Source organism: Artemia sp. Qi Xiang Cuo, chromosome 5, assembly GCF_049724085.1.
Source record: "Artemia sp. Qi Xiang Cuo chromosome 5, ASM4972408v1, whole genome shotgun sequence".
Taxonomy (NCBI): Eukaryota; Metazoa; Arthropoda; class Branchiopoda; order Anostraca; family Artemiidae; genus Artemia; species Artemia sp. Qi Xiang Cuo.
In genome coordinates this window covers 31,580,946-31,598,102 of record NC_142798.1, presented here as the reverse complement: position 1 = coordinate 31,598,102, position 17,157 = coordinate 31,580,946, and the positions used below count along the sequence as shown (strand labels likewise).

General features: G+C 35.6%; 1 protein-coding gene across 1 annotated transcript in view; it reads right to left on the bottom strand.

Annotated features, from left to right (window-relative positions):
- sff (BRSK family serine/threonine-protein kinase sugar-free frosting) overlaps positions 1 to 17,157 on the bottom strand; it is a 214,872-nt gene that overhangs the window by 132,447 nt on the left and 65,268 nt on the right. The window contains exons 3-4 of the mRNA XM_089088812.1: positions 12,529 to 12,614; positions 7,511 to 7,651 (exon numbers count right to left, since the gene is read on the bottom strand). Coding sequence (XP_088944938.1) covers positions 7,511 to 7,651; positions 12,529 to 12,614 — 227 coding nt within the window. The remainder of the gene's footprint in view (positions 1 to 7,510; positions 7,652 to 12,528; positions 12,615 to 17,157) is intronic.

Below are 17,157 nucleotides of genomic sequence, written 5' to 3'. Positions count from 1 at the left end.
TATTACTAATTAAAAACAAATCTAATCTGAAACTGGTTTCTCCTTGCTTGCCTGATTGAACAAGGCGTTCCACCCAAAAGCAGAAATATGGTTCAAAGACTTTCCTTAAAAGCCAAGGAAGTTAGACCCCTTTCTTGCAATACACTTAAATCGGTGGGAGAAAAGCCCATGGTGTTGCTCTTCCAACACAAAAATAGCTCGAGGCATTTTTTTTCTTGCATGATGTTCTAGATACTACTCACAATATTTAACTAATATCGATCGGGCTTATGCTCAGCCCTTACCTACAAATGTTTATATGATGGAATTTACAAAAACTTTATTGAATGATAGGTTAGACGCCCTTAGGATGTGGATAGATAATTTCGAAGACCACACTGCCTTTCCATGCCGATAAAATAAAAGTTCAAAATAGGGATAAAATCCTTTTTAATAGACAGTGTATAGAAAATTCACAAAATATACCAGATATTTCGGTCACATATACAGTGACCGTCATCAGTGACAGTAGTAAAACTAAACTGTTTAGTTTTACTACTGATGACGGTCAATGTATATGTGACCGAAATATCTGGTATTTTTGATGAATTTTCTATACACTGTCTATTAAAAAGGATTTTATCCCTATTTTGAACTTTTATTTTAGGATGTGGATGTTTTTAACTTAAAAGTAAAAATATTACTAATAGGCGGTAAGGTGCTTAGAAGCGTTGTAGATTTTATTCTACATAAGGTTAAGTGTTGAAGCTAAGTGTGCATTTCATAGTATATATTTCGAAATGGCGTTTAAAAGTCAAGCGGTGGATGTAGTTATTGAGAGCAGATAGAACCAACCTATTAGGCTACCGGTAGCTTCTTGCGCAGCTGTAATAATGTCGGGTCTCAGTAGTGTCAATTTACGGGAATTAAGGGGGAGGACATATTTTTTTTTCAAAATCTAGGGAGAGGGTAATTTTTTGGTAATTTTTCGCAGTTCATATTATTGATTTACGAATAAAGTAAACATACCACTCGATGCCTTTTTTATACTCTTTCCAAATATAATAATCATTTTTGTTGGAAATGAATTTTACCCCCACCCCTATATATACTAATTCAGGGTATATATTTACACATTAGGGGGGGGGAGTAAATTTTAGTTCTGATGTAAATGAGAGGTAAGTATAAACTTTACCCCCACCAATGTATACAAATGTATACCCTGAATTGGTATATATATAGGTGGGAGTAAAATTCATTTCCAACAAAAATGATCCATTTCCAACAAACATCGAGTGGTATGTTTACTTAATTCGTTAGTCAATAATATGAACTGCAAAAAACTTATCTAATTTTGTTGTTTTTGCAATATTTTCAATGAAAATACTAAAAAAAAAGGTATTTTTCAAAATCTAGGGGAGGGAGCGATTTTTGTCCCACTGGGTGGCACCAAATGATTAGAACACACAGGATAAACGAATTGCCATGAATTCGGCAAATTAATATTTTATTTTAAATTTACGTCCTTCAATTAATATTCGCACTAGTCACGGAAAGCTCAGCCATTTTGATTGACAATAAAGTTGTGAATTTGAACAGCGCTGGCTCACTTGTAGATGTGGTTCTAGGGGAGGGACAGAGTGGGCACTTTCCCCATGCGTAAAAATTTTAGGGGTACAAAATTTCAAATAAATAATTTAACAGTTATAATGATTTTGTAATTTTAGAAATTTTATTTTCATTAAAATAATGTAGAGGGCGCAGTTGACAATAAGTATAAGTAAATTGAATCCGAAATTTTTATTTTTCCCATATCTCCATCACCATTCCTTGAAATGACGATGGAATTCCTTGAATTCCAAATATCATTATTCTCTTTTTGTGTGATATTCTGTAATTTGTATTTATTAAATGTTGATAATAAATAAAAATTTTGTAGATGAATGAAAATTTTCGAGAGACAGGGGGGAGGGGGCGCTAAGGGCCAAGACCACCACTGCTCATCTGTAATTTCAAAGGAAGTTTCTGATCATTTTGGTGTTTTTATATTGGTTTAAAGATCAGGTTTTTTAATGCAAATCATAATTCAAATCAATGTTTTACTGATACTAAATTCTTATACAACTTTAGAATTTGTTTCAGCAAAACGCCATGTCAATGGCGAGAAAAAAGAATAATCCTTACAAATTTTAGATGACACAAAATTCTGTTAATAAGAGGTATAAACATTACTAAGTATCCATTAGTAATGGGAATGAACTTGTTAAAAGTTTAGAAGAACTTTGATTACGCTTTGAATAAACCCTAGAGAAAACTTAAAAGGGAACGTCTCAACCAGTTTAGAATTCACCAAAATAAATCGGTGAAAATGTGAGCAACTATCATCAGACCAATCATTAAAATAGTTTTTACTGAACTCTTGCTATTGATTAGCTTGGTGAGTCTCGTGTAGTTGCGCAAGAAATGGCTGGTCATTTTTTCCACAGTGGGGCTTAACGTTAGTAAGAGATCCCATCTGATCCCTTATCCCATATCCCAGGAGATCCCATAGCCCATGAGGCTTCGTTCGTTTTTTAGCCAACCGAAGACTTTTAGTCTTCTTCTTTCACGAACAAAAGAAAAAGAAGCAGCAGAGACTGCTATAAAGATGAAACCAAAAGCTTTTGTGTCAGTTTTCATTTCTTTAAAAGTTTTTAAATTACCTTTGTCTCAAATTGTGATAAGTTAGTTAAGCTCTGTTTAGAATGGGCGTTTTAAGGAAGGGTTTTTTCCCATGCTTTCAAAAAAAGCTGAAACTACTCTCAATTTTCAGGAGAGAATAAAAAGAAATTGATAACAACAGACCAATTTATCTTTTACCAGTGCTATCCAAAGTGAATGAAAAAATATTATTTTCAAGAACTATGATTTTTTTTGGCTAAAAGTAAATTTTTCTTTAATGGTCGGTTTGGCTTCAGGGGAGGTCTTGTCCGCAGAAGATCCTATTCAGTAGTAACAGCGCGCGATAATAACGGGCTGGATATTCTAGTTGAGGTTTCAGGCATGTTTTGGATGCTGTAAAAGCGTTCGATACCTGCGGACTGCCGAATTATAAATTTGAAAATTGTGGAACCTGATTTTTCTTCTATCATGGATATCGTGTTGTTTTCTATGATACTGAGGATTCTACTTGACATATTCACAGATTTACTTTTGTAGACCCTTAAGGTTCTCCCTCACAATCTCTTTTATTACTTATCTATATTAACAACTTACATCTGGCGATCAAAGGTATAACAACAATGATTAGATTTTTTGGCAGAATTGTGAGTTGAGTTAGTTTTTTTTTTACCAATTCACAGAAGAAAGTCTTATTGCTACAGCAACATTGGACATATAATTTTCAGATTCGCAAGTAGTTTACTAATAATTGATAGGTGAATGAGGTTAAACTATTTAGCATGTAGTACCAAGTTAATTTCCTCAAAATCTTCTAATTGCTATCCGTGATTTAAAGAAAAATGGTCATGATAATTCTACTACTAACCGCAAATCTTCGGTTAAGTCTCAGGATATTCTTTGGAATAAAACTTTTAAGTTTCGGGGAACGCATCAATTGTCTAATATTCAAATATCGCTAGATAAAAAATATGGCTGATAAAAAAAACATCGTCCAGATGTTCAAACGGAGCGGCAGGTAAGAGAAAATGTCTAGGGCCCAAAAGTTAGTCCCGGGTTTCGATAGAATAATAATTTCTATACACCTCAATTCTGCCTGTGTCTGCCAAAATCTTTCCCGATCTCTATTACAAATTGAAATGTTCCCGAAAAGAATTGGACTGTGATAATTTTTTTTAGAAAGCTTGAGTTTTTATGTTGCTTGAATTTATCTCAGAAAATACCTCATCATCTCTACCTTCTATTCAATCTTTTGAAAATTTCTGACCAATGGACGAGGGTCAGATCAAACAATTAAGCCATATTCTGCATTCTTGGAGCCAGTGGATTTCATTTTCACTTTTTCTAGCAGGAAAAAGTAGCAATGATAGCAATTTGTTTGAGGTCAAACCCTATTTTTTACAGGACTAAAGGGAAAACTGTAAAAATCAATTTCTATGTTAGAAACTAAGAAGGTAACTAGGCATTTCAGCAAATTTCAAATAATACATAAAAATAAATCAGAGGAAATAAAGAGAAAATCATAAAAAGCCTTACCAAATAAACAAAAAGAAGCAGTGATTGAAGCGCAGAGCGAACGTGCAAGTGGGCTACTTGAATCTAGAAACAAAATAAGTAAAAAGCAGAGAAATAAATGAACTACTGATACAAAAAGCAGAAAAATAAATAAAATTACAAAACAAAGAAAATAGATACTAACGCAGCTACCGCGAGCACATCTTGTGCACTGGATTTCCGGCACAAATGATCTTTTACATAATTCAACGAAGCTTTCGTTTCGTATGGCTACTGGCTAATGGGAAAGATCTTGCCGTTAATGCGTTTGTGTCTAAACAAAGTCCTCTTGTTTGTATACTAAACCGTACACAGGAAAATCTGGTTTTACTATCAGAACTGGGTTTTCATATTGTACAGGGTATGCAAGAAGCAACAACAACAAGGCTACACAATCTTGATTTAAAAAAGCAGGCAGATACACAGGCGGGAGAGGCTTCAGGCCCGAGCTCTCCCACCACCGAAATCTTGACATTATTACGATTTTAACTATAATTTTTATACTTTCCACAGCACTCACCACTTTTTGCAATTTTCTTAAGTGGCTAAGAAAAATGAGATACACCTTTCAGGATTAGAAGGGCAATGCAAATTTTAGCAAAAACATGAATCTATAGCAAGCTAATTCAAAATTACATAGCCTTTTCAGCTAACTAAGAACTAAATGAACCATACAGATATTTTTTGTTAAAGTCTGGTTTCCACTTCAACAACTTTTAAAAACTACTTTATCGCTGTATGAATTAGAAATTTATTGATTGGTGGGATTGCCAATAGATTGAAGATACACACTGTTAGGATTTGAACTCAGGCATGTACCCAGGACTCTTTTCTGGGGGGAGGGGTGGTTAATAATAAAGAAGGGGAGGGGGCTAATAAAGAAAAAAATGATTTCATAATTTGAGTAAGAAGAACCCAGAAATTCAAGAAAACGTTGGATTTCATGAGGAGGGCTTTGCCCCGAGTTCCGCTTCTCCTGGGTGCGTCCTTACCTGGATTGTATGTACAAGTTTATTTTAGGAGGAAACAAACTCTTAAGACAATAGAAAACAGAAAAATAATAAAAAATATAAATAAATATAAATAATAAAAATATATATATATATATATATATATAAATATAATAGAAACATAGGTATAAATAAACAATAAAAATACAGATGACATCAAAAGAATGAGATCTTTTAATGGGAACGAGGAATCTCAAACAAGAACCCAGGCATGTGCCTAATTTTGACATGTAGAAAAATTTGAAGTCTTAGCCTCCTTAAAAACGTTAAAATATCTAGCAATACCCCTCCGTATGACTTCGTATGAGGCCTAAAACTCCCATCCGACCTACAAATAGACAAGAAAGAAAGGAATTGTAACGAAAAACCTACCCCTGTGTAAATTTGAAGACGAAATACCATACAATAAGAACATAAAAAAAAAGTATGAGAGGGAGAGCGTTTTTTTATCCCAAAAATTTTAAGATTAAAATCCCAGCTGAAGGCCACGGGCCCCTTTTCTAGAGACCCAGCTGGAGTCCCATGATGTAACTGTGTTCTTCCATAATTGCTATTTACAACAAGACACTTACATACAACAAGCCATCGGATTGGCTTTTCCTTTTACACCTAATTATTGTTTGTTTCTTTCATTATCAAAAACAAGTCAATGGATCAAATCACAGAATAAATTTTAACGAAAAGGACGGCATTCAAGCAGAACATCTTACCATAAAACTGGAGTCGCAATTATAATTTGCAAAAAAAATATATAAATTTTCGCAAAAATTAAGCAAAACCTTGTCTAATGTCCCCGTAACCCATTGTAATAAAATAGGATTAATCACTTGTTATTCAAAAACACAAGGTAGTAAAACATTCAGATTCATTCTTATTATAGGTGGCAAAGAGAATACAATTTTGGCCCTTTTACTTTTTATGAAAGTACAAGAGCCTGAGCTTGGTGTTACTCACCATTTTGGAATGAAGGCTATAACAAATAATTAATGGTCAACAGCGATAATTAGTTTCTCAAATGTAACCATCATCGGGGAATGGGTCCATTGCGGACCAAATAGTAATGTCAGGTTTAAACTAAAGGTCGTTAGGGTCCTACTTATTAGAGATGATGCACATTGGCACATCTTAATATTCACTGGTATGAGACCACACTTCTTATCGTAGGCCATAATAAAGATGCTATTCTTTAAAAAGCTTCTTATCTCGTATGTATATGGCTATGGTAATTTTGGATAGACCACAGAAGCACTTGAAGGTCTTGGATTTCACAAAGGTTCTTCTTTCGTTTTCTTCTTTCACAGAACTTTCAGCTCGGATATAGTTTGGGTTTACCCAATAAATTGTTTGACCCTTTAAAATGTAGCTTTGATAACTGCACTTTCACTTATAGTTTGCATTGTTCAAGCAACACTTCAGCTCTGAAAGCAACACTTTGATCCATATGGTAGCATTGTTGCAAAATGGGAAATGTCACGATTATAGTTCTGAGATTTAGTTTGTGTTGCAGCTTTTGTTGTTAGGTTGTGCAGCAACAAGCTAGTGCTAACTGTGGCTGTTTGTGCCCGAATAAATAAATAAAAACGTCGACGTCTACATCTTAAAAAAAAAACATTCAAATCTAAGGAAATCAAACAGATTAATAAGGACATAATTATGCTTCCGATGGAGTGATCGTATCTGCGATCGAAATCTTTATACCACATATGCTTTGGGGAGCAAAAACGGCCATACCCATTTTCTAACATATTTAGACACATTCCAATAAGAAGGAAAATGATATCTAAGAAATTAGGCAGTATTCTCGGAATAATGCTTCTGGCAGAAAAGCAGATAGCATTCCAGTTATATAGCGAGTTTTCAAACAATTACGCCACATACACTGTGGTATATACATATGAATAAAAAACAAATCAACACCTATTTTAAGGAATAGATTTAGATGGATAGAGAATATTATGGTAGGCCCGTAATAGCCTACATAAAAGAATGGTTATTTTAGCAAGGTTGATCTCATTCATCAATATAAATCAGCAACTATAGATATTTTGTGAAAACCAACCTACCTTCAATCAAACTTGTCAAAAGTTTATATGATAAAATATAAGCATAATAAATGAATATCTCCGATTTAACCTTATTTCATTTTAAATATAAAGCTTTACTTCGTTATTTGCTTTGAGAATCAGAAAAATTGTCCCATATCGATTTTAGAAAAATCTCCGTTTTGTGTTCTGATTAATTATCCTCCCTCCCCTAAAATAAAATAATCAAAACGTATCAAAATAAGTTTCAGAATGTAAAATCTGTACCAGATATTATGACTGTGGCAAAAATCTAAAGCTGCAATAATTTGCCTAAAAAATCGCCTTGCTTCCTTTGGTGTGAGTCTCCCTTTCTTCACCAAATAATCGAACAGCTCCCCACCAGACACATGTTCCAATACCAAGTACCTATAAAAAAAAAATTAAACCCAATTACACCTCAACTTAAACAGAGACAAGCATATTTGAACATGTTATTTCACCACCACTCCTCCTCTCCTGCCCCCTAAAGATGGTCTAAAAGACCCAAAGGAAATCTTTTCCTAAGTTTGGTTCTAAAAATACACTTCATCTAGCCTTCGACCCCGAATCTCTCGAAGCCTTGGAAATAATGGTCGCTTTTGAATATTAATTAAAAAAAAAAGATTCCGAAAAATAATTTTTTCAAAGAAAAGTAAAGGCCATTTTAAACTTAAGCTCAACAGATACAAAAACCTTTTAAAATTCAAAATAAAAAAGAACAGAAATTACTATTAAAGAGAAAATTAAACCCAAAAAAAACAGAAATTAAATAAAGAATCACAGCAAAAAACATACAACAAGTAATAATATAAATGAATAAATAGATCTTAAGGCGAGTAATGATTAAATTGAATATGAAAATTAAGCTTAAAACGAAAAAAAAAATATTTTGCTATTAAAGTATAAATGAAACTTAAAATGAACAGAAATTATATAAAGAATCAATGTGAACAAACATACAATATATATTAATGTAAATGAATAAATAAATCTTAAAACAAGTGAAACTTAAATTGAATATGGAAATCAAGTTTGGATCGAATAGAAATAACTACAAACAAGAGTTTGGGTATCACCTCACTGTAAAAGTCTAAAACCTACTGCGACATTGGCGCTTTACTGAAAACCAATTTTATGACAAATATTTTCTTTTGTACTTGATATTGAAAATAAACATTAAAATTATAGTAACATTTTGAACTGATGAGCTTTCAGCAATTAATATCATTATGAATCAAATATTAATTTTAATTTATTAGCGCTTTTTAAAGTTTTTAAAGACGAATATAGTTTCACTACAAAAAAGTGTTTGGATACTGCCTTCTTTCCTAACTGTAAATAAAAACCAAAAGCCTACTGCGTCATTGGCGCTTAACTGAAAACGAATTAAATTACAAATATTTTCTTTTCCAGTTCTTACAGCATTGAAAATAAAAATACAATGACAGTGAGATAAATTCTTGAACTGATGGATCTTTCAACAATTAATATCATTATACATCAAATATTCAGTTTGATTTTGTTTGTACTTTCCAAGGCTGTTAAAGGCACATACCGTTTTCAGTAAAGCGCCAATTACGCAATAGGTTTTAAACTTTTACAGTGAGAGAAGGAGGTCATACCTAAACTCTTGTTTGTAGTGATTTTGTTCGTTTAAAGCTTGATTTGCATATTAAATTTAAGTTTCACTCGTTTCAAAATTTATTTATTAATTTACATTAATATCTATTGTATGTTTCTTTGCATTGATTGTTTATTTAATTTATGTTCGTTTTAAGTTTCATTTATACTTCAATAGGAAAATATTATTTTTCGTTTTAAGCTTGATTTTTAATATGGCTCTTTACTTTTATTAGAAAACTTATTTTTATGCAAGGTTTTTTTAACTAATAATAATAAAACATTGAAGCCTTATGGCCTTTGCTATAGACAGTCTAATTACATGCCTCTGATAAATCAGAACGTGATTTTTTCACGCAACAATGAATGGATCGAAAAAATAGCTTCAAAAGACAGTAGTTAGGCTATTTCATTTGTTGATGCAGAAAGAACAGGATCGTTTGATTGGACCATTTTTCGGATTTTTGTGCCACAATAATTTGGCATTTATCGCAAAGTATGTATTTTAACCTTATTTTAAGTATGGCTGTAATTTTACGTATTTTAGAATTGTCAGTTTGAGAGAATTTCTGGGAGTAATTGGATAGAAAATTCTTTATCTAGTTCTTATTGGTGTATTTTGATGTGTCTTAATGTCCCTTCGAAATTTGTTGAAACTTTTAAATTTCTTCCCATACAAAACATTACCTTATTAAAGTCTTTGGGTGGGGGCAGGTAGGTGGCACAAAGATGAAAACTTTAGGGAAGACAGTAGGAGAGGGGGGAGGGTGAAGTCTTTGAACTATTTAAAAAAATGTGTCTCAAAGTTCTTATTGGATGGGTTTGAGGAAAAATGGCGTAGAGCAGGGGGGGGGGGGCTAGGTGCCCTCCAATCTCTTTTGACTCTTAAAAAGTGAACTAGAACTTTCAATTTCCAATCAAATGATCCCTCTTTGAAGCTAATACGACCATCCCTTCCATAAGACTCATATATGCCCCCAGGGCTTAACTTACAACACCTGCCCCCGAGCCCTGGTGGCCTTTGCCGACACCGGAGTTTTTGAAGTTTAATCCGTGAACCATTTTCGACAAAATAGCTATTTCAAGGTTGTTATTGGATGCATTTGGGAAAAAGGGTTTGGGTGGGGAGCTGGTTATCCTCCGATATCTTTTGACGCTTAAAAAGCGAACTAGAACTTTCAATTTCCAATCAAATGAACCCTCTCTGAAGTGTATACGAGCATTCCTTCCATAAGAACCACATATGCCCCCAGGTTATAACTTATAACCCTTGCCCCTGAAGACTGTGGGGGGAGCGTCCTGCTCAAAAATATAATTTCCGGAGCTTTCAACTACGTTGAACAAAATGCCAATATCAAAATTTTGATTGGATATGCTTAGGGAAAGGGTGGGCGTGAAAGGGGTGCCAATTCCCTTAAAATCCCTTTCAAGTACTCAAAAGGGAATTAGACATTTAAAATTCGAATCAAATGAGACCTTTCTGAAGTTTCTAAGACAATGTTGTCTATAAAAAACCTTATATGCCCCCAGGGCATAACTAACAACCCTTGCCCTGAGGGCTGTGGGGCAGTTGTCATCCTCAAAGACCTAATTTCCAGAACATAAAACTACGTTGAATAACATCACTATCTCAAAATTTTAATCGGAAGTGTTTTGGGAAAAGGCGAGCGTGAGAGGGGGGTTAGTTACCCTCTAGTCGCTTCTGAATATTGAATACGGCACTAGTCCTTTGCAATTTCCTATCGAATTAGGCTTTTTTGAAGTTTGTACGACAAAGCTTTCAACAAAAAGCTTATATGCCCCCAGTGCATAAATTACAACCCTTCCCTGAGGGCTGTGGGGGAGTGTCCTCCTCGAAAACATATTTTCTATTTGGAAATCAACTACACAGAACAAAATGGCTATCTCAAAATTTTGACTGGATGTGTTTGGGGGAATGATGGGCGTGGGGGGGGAGGCTAGTTGCCCTTCAATCACTTTCGACTATTAAAAAGGGCATTAGCCCTTTGAATTTCCAATCGAATGAGCCTTTTTTGAAGTTTCTACGACAACGCTTTCTATAAAAAACCTTATATGCCCCCAGGGCGTAACTTAAAACCCTTGCCCTGAGGGTTGTGGGGTAGTGTCCTCCTCAAAAACATATTTTTATCTGAAAATCAACTACGCTGAACAAAATGAATATCTCAAAATTTTGATTGGATGTGTTTTGGGGAAATGATGGGTGTGTGGGGGGGGGGGGCTAGTTGCACTCCAATCACTTTAGACTATTAAAAAGGGCACTAGCCCTTTGAATTTCCAGTCGAATGAGCCTGTTTAGAAGTTTCTACGACAAGGCATTCTATAAAAACTTTATATTCGCCCATGGCATAACTTACAACACTTGCCCTGTGGGTTGTGGGGGAGTGTCCTCTTCAAAAATATATTTTCTATCTGGAAATCAACTACGCTGAACAAAATGGCTATCTCAAAATTTTGATTGGATGTGTTTGGGGGAATGAACGGCATGGGGAGGGGGCTAGTTGCCCTCCAATCGCTTTAGACTATTAAAAAGGGCACTAGAACTCTCGATTTCCAATCAAATGAGCCCCCTTTGAAGTTTCTACGACGACCCCTTCCATATGAAGTGCCTCTGGAAAAATAATAATAATAATAAAACATTGGAGCCATATGGCCTTTACTATAGGCAACGCTACAGCGTTGCCTCTGATATGAAATGTCTAACAGTGTTAATAGTCTAAGATTTTTCAGTCAAAACTGTGAATTGGAGTATTTTCGTTTATTTTATAATAATTTTTCTAATGAATATTAATCCTAATCATGGACTCCAATCTTGGAAAAAGTAGGATATTCGGAATCTCTCACCCCCCCCCCCCCCCCCTAAAAATGATCTTTGGTGGCAGCTTTATCAAGATCAAGAACAATCATTAGAAGTAACTTTCATGAAAAAATCCAAATAATGAAAGAAAGAGAACCTTCCTTTTACAGAAAGTGATTTATTCTTCTTGCTTACTGTTTCAATCTTAATATGGTATCATTTTAGAACGATATGAGGAGTCCTTTGGACCTGTCATAGGGATCTCCTCCCCCATTGTGTAGTCCTTCATTTATTTAAGAAAAACATGAGTGAAGTAAGATTTACGGCTTGTCGAAAATTAAAATAGAAAGAATCATACCAAACGTTTAAAATAGCCAAAATGCATTATTATAAGTTGCATATATTTCATTCTATAAGTTGAAAATACTTTTTGCATCTTAACGCGTCTTTCTAAGAAAAAAATCACCTGGGACCTGACCAACGCTGTAATCATTGGAGAGTCAAAATCTATTGCATCAACTTAGTTTAATCTACGATTTGCAACTAATTTTTGAAAATAGCATAGTTTTGCATGACAGCTTACCAAAAACTATGAAGTTGGTCTTCCCTTTAATCTCCTAGGATATTATTATTTATTATTATTCATTTATTGCCCGTCAAGAAAAAAATACAATAGAAGGAGTAATAACTAAAGACAACAATAAGAAAAAAAGGAACACACATTAAAACTCAAATACATGACAAAAACTCTTCATTACATACATTACATTAATACAAAAAAAAACTAATGCGAACACATTGAGGACCATGGGTGATGAAACATACTTACAAATACTTCCTGTTTTCATAAACGTCGTACAATCCAAGAACATGGGGATGTTCTATTAGTTTCATTATGGCTATCTCTCTTTCAACCTGAAAAAAAGGGGGCTTTTGTACTTGAAACGTTTGCAATGAATAGTGAAGTCAAACCATCAGCAACATAAATTATAGGCTTGTTACTTTAGGCTTTAGAATTGAAGGAAAGTATTTTTCCCCCAGGCGGCTCTCTACTTACCTCACAATAAAAAAAAACAACCCCTTGCTCCCTGATTTTACTAAATTCTTCGCTAATCTCAATAATATAAGCGAGTAAATCCTATAGACATGTTTACTCTTGACTGCTCATTCATGAAATGAACTGTGACGTCAATAAAGAGAGTAGAGGACTCGGATTGCAATTAGATTTTCTTCCCTCTACTTATCACCGTGCAGCTGAGAGAGCAGTTTCTTGTAAATTTTTAGCAGCAGGTCTGTCTTCGATCTTGACTACTGTTTTTGATCTACTACACTCCAAACATCTCTAGTTCACATCAACAAAGACGAAAGGGAGTCTGATCATCCCCCTTACTACTATCCATAAGTGTTCCCTTATCACTAACCCCTGGTATGAAGTCATCTATTTGCAATAAGGGGTAAATTAATTGAGAATATTGTGAAAACTCAAAAATCTTTTTGGAGAACTGAAATGAATTTGATATCGATCAGGAATTGTGCCAACCTAGGAATAAGCATTTGAATAGCTTATGGCTGACTCATGGTCAGCCTTGAAAATGTTTTTCAGCTGAAGCAAAAAACTAAAGGAGAGTTTTTATAATACTTTAGAAAGTTGTGGTTTTTTGGAGCTATTTCTTCAACTGGTGCTTTGGCTATGAAAAAAAACGTTGTCTAACTCTAGGTCTGATGACATTATTCCTAAGTCAACTTGGTTGACCAATCATGAAAACTTTAAAAACCATGTTAAGCAACTGAAGTCAAAGTTGTTTGACCTTGATAGCATTTGTTCTTTATATTTGTGTATTATTTTGGAAATAGAAATGCATTCATTGAAAAAAAAAAAAATATGCACACTTTGCCAGCCCCGAAGACTGCAATAATCAATCGTACAAAACTTAGGTAAAATGCTAGAAAAACAAGATCGGGAACAATCATTTTAATTCAGTGACAACATAGAGTGGGTTATTTACCAAAATTAATTCTGATAGGGTAGAGTAACCGAACTTTTCGTCCCCCAAAATCCATAGCCGGGGACAAAAATTTTCAGGTTACTTGAGCAGGCTTCAAAACTGTTGATCGGAAACGGTCGTGCATTAGACTGAGGATAGTCTGTATTCGTCCCTACCCTCGTGTGGGCCAATATACCGTGAAATTTCAAGAAGAAAAGATTCTTCAGTTTCCGGGGACACACATGTATTCAAGGTGCCCGACTGAAGTTTAGGATTTTGAAGTGAGTAACCGACAAAAGTTAATATTTTTGAACGTACACACGAATTGTTGCATTCGGTCTGTTCTAAATTTATTCCTTTTCTTGTTGGCATGCATAGAACAGGCTAAATGTGTTTCTTTACGTCAATTTTTACCTAGATTAGCAAGGGACCAAAACAGGTTACTAGGGGCGAATTGTTTGATTGCTTCTATTTGGTTTCTCGCGCCCGGACTGAAGAAATTTCAACTGTGTCGGTACTCAATTATCACGGAAATTACTAGGAAAACTACAGCTTTTCGTTTTACCAGGGACGAATCGCAGTAAAAATTGTGTCCACCTTGTGGCTTGAATAACCAAAGGGACAGAATAACTAACAACATACTTTTTAAAGGTGAACCATCTAAGAGACGAATTGTTTAAAAAAGGGACTAATTTTGCTGATTTGTTTTGTTTTCGTCCCCCAGTATAAACCAGAAATTTATTTTTGTTTTTTTTTCTAGAATGCCACCTCCAAGACACATGAAGCGCTTTCAGCCTCAGCTGCCTCTTTTGGAGCAGAGAAAGAAAAAGAAAGAAAAGCATGACAGCGACTGGGAAGATGAAAAGAAAAGGAAGAAAGAAAGGAAAGTGAGCAAAGCCAGTCAAAAGAAAACTCACTAAAAGTGGAAGGGATGCGAAAAATATTATGCAAAAAGTGATTCCTCATTGACCGAAATGGAGTCGGTTCGAGACTACTTTCCAGTAACAGAATTTTCTACATCTTCAAGTAGCACAGGCTCTTCAAGTTCCTCGATAGAAACCAGCAGTGACAGTAAAAGTGACTTCAGTGAAGATTCTTTTAGTGACAGAGATTCTGATGAAGGAGGAAAAAAAAAAACATGGTGAAAAGAAAAAGACTGGTGAAGAAAAAGCATGAAGACAGATAAAGTAATAGGACATCTGAGAAAAGCAAGGTCAGGAAAAAGAAGTATAAGGCAAGATACACGAAATCTGATCTGGAAAAGGCGCTTTCCGAGTTGATCCCTGGTGAGCTGGGCTTCAAGGCCATTGGCAAAAAGTACGGGATGCCACGTATGACACTTGTTTATACGTACAAACAATGTAAGTCGAACAAAGGAACTGATGATACCCCAAAGAGCTCTGCTTCAGGGCCATCATTTTTCAGTGCTGCTGAAGAGAAAGCTATTGTCGAATTTGTATTTGACTGTCAGAAGAAACGATTTCCACTAGTACGCCACTTAATTGAAACAGATGAGCTATGTTTGAAACGTGCAGGGAGAAAGATACGTGGGAAGAAACTGACATTTTCTTGGTACTACAAGTTCCTGAAAAGAAACCCTGAGGGGACAACCCGTGTCCCGGAAACCATAAATGGCGGACGGTCTAAGGTCACTGAAGCCAAGATTCGGGGATGGTTCCAAAACCATGAAAATTAGCTCGAAGGAAATGGGTCCCAAAGATGGATCAGCTAGATCCGAGACAAATGTGGAACTGCGACGAGAAGAATTTCCTTTTCCTCCCTAGGGGAAAGGTTGTTCTGGCTGAGAGAGGGAGCAAGCATATAGTACAAAACATGGGAGGCGATGAGAAAACCTGCATGACCGTCATGATGTGCGTGGATGCTGCGGGAGACAGTTGCAAACCGTTCGTTGTTTATTCGTACAAATCTGGAAGAGTTAATCCTGATGTTGAAAGAGATTGCCCCGAAAACGTCTATCAGTCCGCATCCGAATCGGGATGGATGAGGGCTGAGGGCTGAAAACATGTATGAATTTGTCGAGCAGGTGCTGCTGGAAAAGGTAGAGGAGTTCTCTGTACCTTCTCCCGTTTTCCTCTTTTTGGATGGCAATGCTTCTCATCTGTCACTTAGCCTGAGCCAACTTTATGAAGAAAAAGGAATTGAGCTAGTCTGCTTGCCACCAAACAGCGCCTTCATTCTTCAGCCTCTAGATGTCGTCGTGTTTAAGCCTCTAAAGTCAAGATGGCAGGAATTCTTTCGTAAGAAAAGAAATAAAGCAAAGCTGGATGGCCAGGAATTTAAAGTAACGAAAAGGAATTTCGCCAGCCTTTTTGGCGAATTCAGTGACCCAAAAATGACGAAAGAATTACTGAAAAAGTCATTCGAAGCTTTTGGACTGTTCCCTTGGAATGCCGAAAACGTACACTACGATAAGCTTGTCAAACAACAAAATGACAAAGAAGACAGTCCGTCAACCAAAGACAGCCGTTCAGATGTGGTACTCAAATCACTGGAAAATTTCATCGATGCTGAAACTTTGCAATGCTTTTATTCTGCCTATCCCAGCCCGCTCGAAACAGTAGAGGAAGCGTCAAAGGGTCTTTATGCTCATTGGAGGTCTCTGAGGTACCCTGGAGAAAACAATGCTGTGCATTGGCACACTCCAATGAAAATTGACCCAGGAGTAAGATTTTCACTCACCCCACCTTCTAGTTGGGTAGCAAATGCTGCAGAGCCCCAAAAGACTGTCCGAAGAAGGTTCTTTCAACATCTGTCAAACGAGTCGTATAGGCAAGAAAAGAGCACAGGTACAAAGAAGGATACAAAAAAGCAAACTGTCAAGTCAAAGAAAAAACATTCCTCAGAAGTACCTGAACCGTCAACGTCAGCTGGACCTAGCGAGGACACAGAGACAGTAGAAGAAGGAGTAATCCTGGATCATATCTATGCTGTCTTTTTCAGTGCAAAGAAAAGAGATGTCCCATGGTTCGTCGGCCGAGTCTTGGACTTTCCGTATAAGAATATATGCCGGCTAAAATTTTGAAATGGTGTTCCTTCCCACAATTCACAATGAAGTGGTCAAACTAAGATGATGTATCCGACATTCCGGAGAGCTGGATTTTTTCAGGACCTCTGAAATTATCTGGCATTGGTCCTTTCACGCTTGCTGATGGGTCTCAAGTTTCCAAGAAGTATTCCAAATTTGCCCAGCCCGTGGACTTTTAAAGATGATTTTTTAACTTGCGTTTTTATTCTGTGCTTTTATCCCGTGTTTTTATCTAGTGGAAATCGATAAGAAAAGTTTTTTACATATTTAGTATGTAACTGAAGAAAAAAAAACATTTGGAAATAAGTTTGGCGTATTTTTTTTTAGTTTCTGGGACAGAATCAACAGTCCAATCAATTTTTCCCGGGAGGGTACGTTTCAATCCATTTCGTCCTAGGACGAACACGGTTACCTAGGGGATGAAAAT